Here is an 8,654-nt window from a genome sequence, read left to right on the forward strand (position 1 = left end):
GCACAGAGTGCTTATTTTACAAGTAAATTATTTTAATTTAAATATTACATAGCACAGCAATTAGACCCTCCCATAAGGTTCAGTCAGACACAGCCAGCCAGTTCTCCCCCTACAATCGAGAAGCCTGTCTTCTAATATGGAGAGTGATCTGTGGTCTCTTCAGCCACTCCCTCATCCTTAGACAACGACAGCTACAGGAGAACCTCAGAGTTACAAACACCTCAAGAACGGAGGTTGTTCATAACTCTGAAATGTTCATAACTCTGAACAAAACTTTATGGTTGTTCTTTCAAAAGTTTACAACTCAGTATTGACTTAATACAGCTTTTAAACTTTACTATGCAGAAAAAAATGATGCTTTCCCTTTATTTTTTCAATAGTTTACATTTAACACAGTACTGTACTGTATTTGCCTTTTGGGTAGTTGGGGGGTGTCTCTGTTGCTGCGTTATTGTGTACTTCTGGTTCCAAATGAGGTGTGTGGTTGATTAGTCAATTTGTAATTCTGGTGTTCGTAATTCTAAGGTTCTACTATATTCCACACAGCCTTCCATTTTCAGTAAAATAAATACATAAAATTTAAACCTAGTTGTGAAGTTTCTGGATGTTCCACATACCTGTTGCCTGACATCTCTGTATTACTGCAACATTTACAAAAACAAAATAGTTAGAACCAGATCCAGTCATTTAAAATTAATAAAATGAAGGCTGGCATGATGTTTAATTGAAGGCCTGGATTATGATAATCTTAAATTTGATTAACCATTTTGCCTAGTAATTCTTTATATCTTGTCCACTATGTTGTCCACTAGCTTGTCTCTCTCATCAACAGAAGTTGGTCCAATAAAAGATATTACCTCCCCCATCTTGTCTCTCTAATATTCTGCGACCAATCTGGCTACAACACTGCATACAATTAGTGTAAATAACATCATAATGTGACCCCATGTTTCCTTGTATTTTGTTATTTAACAAATAGCAAGTGCAACAATACTTGGTGTGAGCTACAGTATATATATGCAACCTCCATTTTTGACTCTTTCACTGCATGTTTTAATTTTAGAGGAGCAGTTTATGTGTTACACTGTGTTTCCCTTTGCGGGGGAAAGGAAAATAGACTGAGGTCATTGGCTGTGCTGGTAGATGAGAAAGGATTGTTAATAGAAGCTGTTCTTATGTCCTTTGCTGAGCTGCAGAGGAGAATGGGTTATGATTAGGTAGTTGTGAGCTCTCACTTCTATGCAGCATTCTGTTGTGACCTTCTGTCAGGGTTCCTTCCCCACTCTGAACTCTAGGGTACAGCTGTGGGGACCCGCATGAAAACCTCCTAAGTTTACTTTTACTAGCTTAGGTTAAACTTCCCCAAGGTACAAACTATTTTATCCTATTCCCTTGGACTTCCACTGCCACCACCGAACTTTATCTGGGTTCCTGAGAAACCGTTGTTTGGAAACGTCTTTCCCCCCAAAATCCTCCCAACCCTTGCACCCCACTTCTTGGTGAAGGTTTGGTAAAAATCCTCACCAATTTGCATAGGGGACCACAGACCCAAACCCTTGGATCTTAGAACAATGAAAAAGCATTACAAAAAGACTTTTAAACGAAGTAAAAAAGAATCACCTCTGTAAAATCAGGATGGTAAATACCTTACAGGGTAATTAGATTCAAAACATAGAGAATCCCTCTAGGCAAAACCTTAAGTTACAAAAAAGACACACAGACAGGAATATTCATTCTATTCAGCACAGCTATTTTCTCATCCATTTAAAGAAATCATAATCTAACACATACCTAGGTAGATTACTTACTAAGTTCTAAGACTCCATTCCTGTTCTGTCCCCGGCAAAAGCATCACACAGACAGACACAGACCCTTTGTTTTTCTCCCTCCTCCCAGCTTTTGAAAGTATCTTGTCTCCTCATTGGTCATTTTGGTCAGGTGCCAGCGAGGTTACCTTTAGCTTCTTAACCGTTTACAGGTGAGAGGATTTTTCCTCTGGCCAGGAGGGATTTTAAAGGGGTTTACCCTTCCCTTTATATTTATGACAACTTCATTCTCCCTATTGCCTATACATCTGGAAAACTCGTCTCTGTCACTTTTTCTTTGTGATTTTTTTACCATTGTGAACAGATGTTCTCACTGCTATGATCCATTGGGTGGGATCAGGGACTCGTTTACTTGTTTTTCTAATGTCTGTTTACACTGACTTTGGGTTTGTCAGCTTCTGAGACGATTATGTGGCCAGTAGTGATAATGTGTGTAGTTACAAGTTTGTTCCCTTGATCCTAGTCTGCTTCTGTGATGTCCTAATCAATCCCTTTCTAGTCCTTAAACAGAGGTTGATTTTACAAATATGGGGCATCACAGCAGCCTGATGTTGCACCTTATGTCACAATGCATGACACAAATGCTGCTTTCTCTAAGGCTTTGTCAGGCAGTGTAGTGAGGTGGTATGGCTCCCTGCTGCCCCGGAGAGGGTCGAGCCCTTCCAGACACCAGAGTGGGTGGAGCCAGGAAGCTCTGAGCCCACCCCTCAGAGGGACAGGTGGCAACCCGGAAGTAAAAAGGCAGGCCCTCAGAGCTCACTAGAGAACCAGCTGCCGGGGAGGCCAGACATAGCCAGCCTAGCCCACGACTGGGAAAAACCGTGCAGCCTCAGGTCCAAGCCAAGACTGGCTGGACCTGCCCTGTGCCAGCTATCCAGAGGAGTTATCAGGCCTGCAGCTTGTCCACTGCCCCGAGGAACCCATGGTGCTGGACCCCCCGGAGAACACCGCGGTGATCCAGGTACCAGAAGGAGGGGAGTTAGGAAGTAGCCTGGGGACAACCGACCCTAGTCTGGCTGTAACTCTGCCAGAACCCATGTCAGTGTGTTGCGGTCAGGATCCCCACTGACCCAGCAGCGGGTTGTTTGCCGCTGCTAGGGCCCCAGGCTGGGACGTAGTGGAGTGGGTGGGCCTGCGTCCCCCCTGCCACCCAAATCGTGGGTGGCAGTCTCCCCCTCTTCCAGGTCCTTGGAGGCCTGGGCTAATTCACACATGCTGTGTTGCTCAGTCCCTGCCTGAGGGCCTGAGCTACTGACTATTTGGTGCCCCACCCTGACTCAGGGTCCAGGCCTACGGTGCTCGTTCCACTTACTGCAAGGGCTGCCGAGGGAGACTATGGTGGCCGGACAAATTCCCCCACAGTCAACTGTGTGTAGCGAGCCGGTGTGGCTCTCCGCTGCCCCGGAGAGGGTCGAGCCCTGGCCTAGCCCCTTTACAGGCAGATTGCTACTTAACGGGAGTGGAAAAATTAATCTTACTAAATTTAAAACCCACTCGAAAATTGTTCAGGTTCCATTTGGCTGGAGCAAAATATGCATTCTGGACTGCTGCATTTAAAAAAAACGTTATTCTCTGGGTGGTCTCAGAAGCAAGAGCAAGAACCTGTTTCAAGTAGGCAACTTTATGGGTTATATGGCAGAGGCTTAAATTTAATTAGAAATACATTGGGCTATCCTCAGTTAGTGTAAATTGACAAATCAATTTGTGACATCACCAGCTGACTGTCTGGCCTAAGGTTTTTAAACTAAATTACCCTTAAAAAAACCACAATGGATATATTAATGAAGAAACATATTATGAAACTAGAAGAAGTTTAAGGAAACCCAATTCAAAAACAGTTACATAATTTTCATGTAACTCAAAATACTACCAGGTTCCCCCATCACTGCTATGTCCACTGACCCCTGTTTGAGACAGCTGCTTGGTTCCACAGCTTTTCTTGGTTGCATTTTAGAGTTGTTACTTTGGACATTTGGTTAGTTGCAGAAATTTTTCTCTGGAACACTTTTTTTTGTTATCTTAGGGTATGTCTACACTACGGAATAAGGTCGAATTTATAGAAGTCATTTTTTTAGAAATCGGTTTTATATATTCGAGTGTGTGTGTCCCCACAGAAAATGCTCTAAGTGCATTAAGTGCATTAACTTGGCGGAGCGCTTCCACAGTACCGAGGCTAGAGTCGACTTCCGGAGCGTTGCACTGTGGGTAGCTATCCCACAGTTCCCGCAGTCTCCGCTGCCCATTGGAATTCTGGGTTGAGATCCCAATGCCTGATGGGGCTAAAACATTGTCGCGGGTGGTTCTGGGTACATATCGTCATGCCCCCGTTCCCTCCCTCCCTCCGTGAAAGCAAGGGCAGACAATCATTTCGCGCTTTTTTTCCTGAGTTACCTGTGCAGACGCCATACCACTGCAAGCATGGAGCCCGCTCAGGTAACCGTCACCCTATGTCTCCTGGGTGCTGGCAGACGCAGTACGGCTTTGCTGCACAGTAGCAGCAACCCATTGCCTTCTGGCAGCAGACGGTGCAATACGACTGGTAGTCGTCCTTGTCGTGTCTGAGGTGCTCCTGGCCATGTCGGCTGGGAGCGCCTGGGCAGACATGGGCGCAGGGACTAAATTTGGAGTGACTTGACCAGGTCATTCTCTTTAGTCCTGCAGTCAGTCCTATTGAACCGTCTTATGGTGAGCGGGCAGGCGATACGGGCTGCTAGCAGTCGTACTGTACCATCTTCTGCCAGGCAGGCAAGAGATGAAGATGGCTAGCAGTCGTACTGTACCATCTTCTGCCGAGCAGCCATGAGATGTGGATGGCATGCAGTCCTTCTGCACCGTCTGCTGCCAGCCAAAGATGTAAAAGATAGATGGAGTGGGTCAGAACAAGAAATAGACCAGATTTGTTTTGTACTCATTTGCCTCCTCCCCTGTCTAGGGGACTCATTCCTCTAGATCACACTGCAGTCACTCACAGAGAAGGTGCAGCGAGGTAAATCTAGCCATGTATCAATCAGAGGCCAGGCTAACCTCCTTGTTCCAATAAGAACGATAACTTAGGTGCACCATTTCTTATTGGAACCCTCCGTGCAGTCCTGCCTGAAGTACTCCTTGATGTACAGGCACCCCCTTTGTTGATTTTAGCTCCCTGAAGCCAACCCTGTAAGCCGTGTCGTCAGTCGCCCCTCCCTCCGTCAGAGCAACGGCAGACAATCGTTCCGCGCCTTTTTTCTGTGCGGACGCCATATCAAGGCAAGCATGGAGGCCGCTCAGCTCACTTTGGCAATTAGGAGCACATTAAACACCACACACATTGTCCAGCAGTATATGCAGCACCAGAACCTGGCAAAGCGATACCGGGCGAGGAGGCGACGTCAGCGCGGTCACGTGAGTGATCAGGACATGGACACAGATTTCTCTGAAAGCACGGGCCCTGCCAATGCATGCATCATGGTGCTAATGGGGCAGGTTCATGCTGTGGAATGCCGATTCTGGGCTCGGGAAACAAGCACAGACTGGTGGGACTGCATAGTGTTGCAGGTCTGGGACGATTCCCAGTGGCTGCGAAACTTTCGCATGCGTAAGGGCACTTTCATGTAACTTTGTGACTTGCTTTCCCCTGCCCTGAGGCGCATGAATACCAAGATGAGAGCAGCCCTCACAGTTGAGAAGCGAGTGGCGATAGCCCTGTGGAAGCTTGCAACGCCAGACAGCTACCGGTCAGTTGGGAATCAATTTGGAGTGGGCAAATCTACTGTGGGGGCTGCTGTGATGCAAGTAGCCCACGCAATCAAAGATCTGCTGATATCAAGGGTAGTGACCCTGGGAAATGTGCAGGTCATAGTGGATGGCTTTGCTGCAATGGGATTCCCTAACTGTGGTGGGGCTATAGACGGAACCCATATCCCTATCTTGGCACCGGAGCACCAAGCCGCCGAGTACATAAACCGCAAGGGGTACTTTTCGATAGTGCTGCAAGCTCTGGTGGATCACAAGGGACGTTTCACCAACATCAACGTGGGATGGCCGGGAAAGGTGCATGATGCTCGCATCTTCAGGACCTCTGGTCTGTTTCAAAAGCTGCAGGAAGGGACTTTATTCCCAGACCAGAAAATAACTGTTGGGGATGTTGAAATGCCTATATGTATCCTTGGGGACCCAGCCTATCCCTTAATGCCATGGCTCATGAAGCCATACACAGGCAGCCTGGACAGTAGTCAGGAGCTGTTCAACTACAGGCTGAGCAAGTGCAGAATGGTGGTAGAATGTGCATTTGGACGTTTAAAGGCGCGCTGGCGCAGTTTACTGATTCGCTTAGACCTCAGCGAAACCAATGTTCCCACTGTTATTACTGCTTGCTGTGTGCTCCACAATATCTGTGAGAGTAAGGGGGAGACGTTTATGGCGGGGTGGGAGGTTGAGGCAAATCGCCTGGCTGCTGGTTACGCGCAGCCAGACACCAGGGCAGTTAGAAGAGCACAGGAGGGCGCGGTACGCATCAGAGAAGCTTTGAAAACCAGTTTCATGACTGGCCAGGCTATGGTGTGAAAGTTCTGTTTGTTTCTCCTTGATGAAACCCCCCAGCCCCTTGGTTCACTCTGCTTCCCTGTAAGCTAACCACCCACCCCTACTCCCTTCAATCACCGCTTGCAGAGGCAATAAAGTCATTGTTGCTTCACATTCATGCATTCTTTATTCATTCATCACACAAATAGGGGGATGACTACCAAGGTAGCCCAGGAGGGGTGGTGGAGGAGGGAAGGAAAATGCCACACAGCACTTTAAGCACAGCACTTTAAAAGTTTACAACTTTAAAATTTATTGAATGACAGCCTTCTTTTTTTTGGGCAATCCTCTGTGGTGGAGTGGCTGGTTGGCCGGAGGCCCCCCCACCGCGTTCTTGGGCGTCTGGGTGTGGAGGCTATGGAACTTGGGGAGGAGGGCGGCTGGTTACAGAGGGGCTGCAGTGGCAGTCTGTGCTCCAGCTGCCTTTGCTGCAGCTCAACCATACACTGGAGCATACTGGTTTGGTCCTGCAGCAGCCTCAGCATTGAATCCTGCCTCCTCTCATCACGCTGCCGCCACATTTGAGCTTCAGCCCTCTCTTCAGCCCGCCACTTACTCTCTTCAGCCCATCACTTACTCTCTTCAGCCCGCCACCTCTCCTCCCGGTCATTTTGTGCTTTCTTGCACTCTGACATTATTTGCCTCCACGCATTCGTCTGTGCTCTGTCAGTGTGGGAGGACAGCATGAGCTCGGAGAACATTTCATCGCGAGTGCGTTTTTTTTTCTTTCTAAGCTTCACTAGCCTCTGGGAAGGAGAAGATCCTGTGATCATTGAAACACATGCAGCTGGTGGAGAAAAAAAAAGGGACAGGGGTATTTAAAAAGACACATTTTATAAAACAGTGGCTACACTCTTTCAGGGTAAACCTTGCTGTTAACATTACATACATAGCACATGTGCTTTCGTTACAAGGTCGCATTTTGCCTCCTCCCACCGCGTGACTACCCCCTCAACCTTCCCCCTCCCTGTGGCTAACAGCGGGGAACATTTCTGTTTAGCCATAGGCAAACAGCCCAGCAGGAATGGGCTCCTCTGAGTGTCCCCTGAAGAAAAGCACTCTATTTCAACCAGGTGACCATGAATTATATCTCACTCTCCTGAGGATAACACAGAGAGATAAAGAACGGATGTTGTTTGAATGCCAGCAAACATACACTGCAATGCTTTGTTCTACAATGATTCCCGAGTACGTGTTACTGGCCTGGAGTGGTAAAGTGTCCTACCATGAAGGACGCAATAAGGCTGCCCTCCCCAGAAACCTTTTGCAAAGGCTTTAGGACTACATCTAGGAGAACCGCAAATGCCAGGGCAAAGTAATCCTTTCACATGCTTGCTTTTAAACCATGTATAGTATTTTAAAAGGTACACTCACCAGAGGTCCCTTCTCCGCCTGCTGGGTCCAGGAGGCAGCCTTGGGTGGGTTCGGGGGGTACTAGCTCCAGGTCTAGGGTGAGAAACAGTTCCTGGCTGTCGGGAAAACCGGTTTCTCCGCTTGCTTGCTGTGAGCTATCTACAACCTCCTCCTCCTCATCATCATCTTCTTCGTCCCCAAAACCTGCTTCCGTATTGCCTCCATCTCCATTGAAGGAGTCAAACAACACGGCTGGGGTAGTGGTGGCTGAACCCCCTAAAATGGCATGCAGCTCATCATAGAAGCGGCATGTTTGGGGCTCTGACCCAGAGCGGCTGTTCGCCTCTCTGGTTTTCTGGTAGGCTTGCCTCAGCTCCTTCAGTTTCACGCGGCACTGCTTCGGGTCCCTGTTATGGCCTCTGTCCTTCATGCCCTGGGAGATTTTGACAAAGGTTTTGGCATTTCGAAAACTGGAACGGAGTTCTGATAGCACAGATTCCTCTCCCCAAACAGCGATCAGATCCCGTACCTCCCGTTCGGTCCATGCTGGAGCTCTTTTGCGATTCTAGGACTCCATCATGGTCACCTGTGCTGATGAGCTCTGCATGGTCACCTGCAGCTTGCCACGCTGGCCAAACAGGAAATGAGATTCAAAAGTTCGCGGTTCTTTTCCTGTCTACCTGGCCAGTGCATCTGAGTTGAGAGTGCTGTCCAGAGCGGTCATAATGGAGCACTCTGGGATAGCTCCCGGAGGCCAATACCATCGAATTGTGTCCACAGTACCCCAAATTCGAGCCGGCAACGTCGATTTAAGCGCTAATCCACTTGTCAGGGGTGGAGTAAGGAAATCGATTTTAAGAGCCCTTTAAGTCGAAATAAAGGGCTTCATTGTGTGGACGGGTGCAGGTTTACATC

General features: G+C 48.0%; 1 protein-coding gene across 1 annotated transcript; it reads right to left on the bottom strand.

Moving 5' to 3' along the window:
• Positions 1–6,526: 6,526 nt before the first annotated feature.
• LOC140916553 (uncharacterized) lies at positions 6,527–8,301 on the bottom strand. The gene is made up of 2 exons (XM_073358213.2): positions 7,761–8,301; positions 6,527–7,173 (listed from the first exon to the last, which is right to left on the bottom strand). The coding sequence occupies exons 1-2, from the start codon at positions 8,167–8,169 to the stop codon at positions 6,956–6,958; spliced, it is 627 nt and encodes a 208-aa protein (XP_073214314.1). The 5' UTR covers positions 8,170–8,301; the 3' UTR covers positions 6,527–6,955.
• Positions 8,302–8,654: the final 353 nt, after the last annotated feature.

Source organism: Lepidochelys kempii, chromosome 8 (assembly GCF_965140285.1).
Source record: "Lepidochelys kempii isolate rLepKem1 chromosome 8, rLepKem1.hap1, whole genome shotgun sequence".
Classification (NCBI taxonomy): domain Eukaryota; kingdom Metazoa; phylum Chordata; order Testudines; family Cheloniidae; genus Lepidochelys; species Lepidochelys kempii.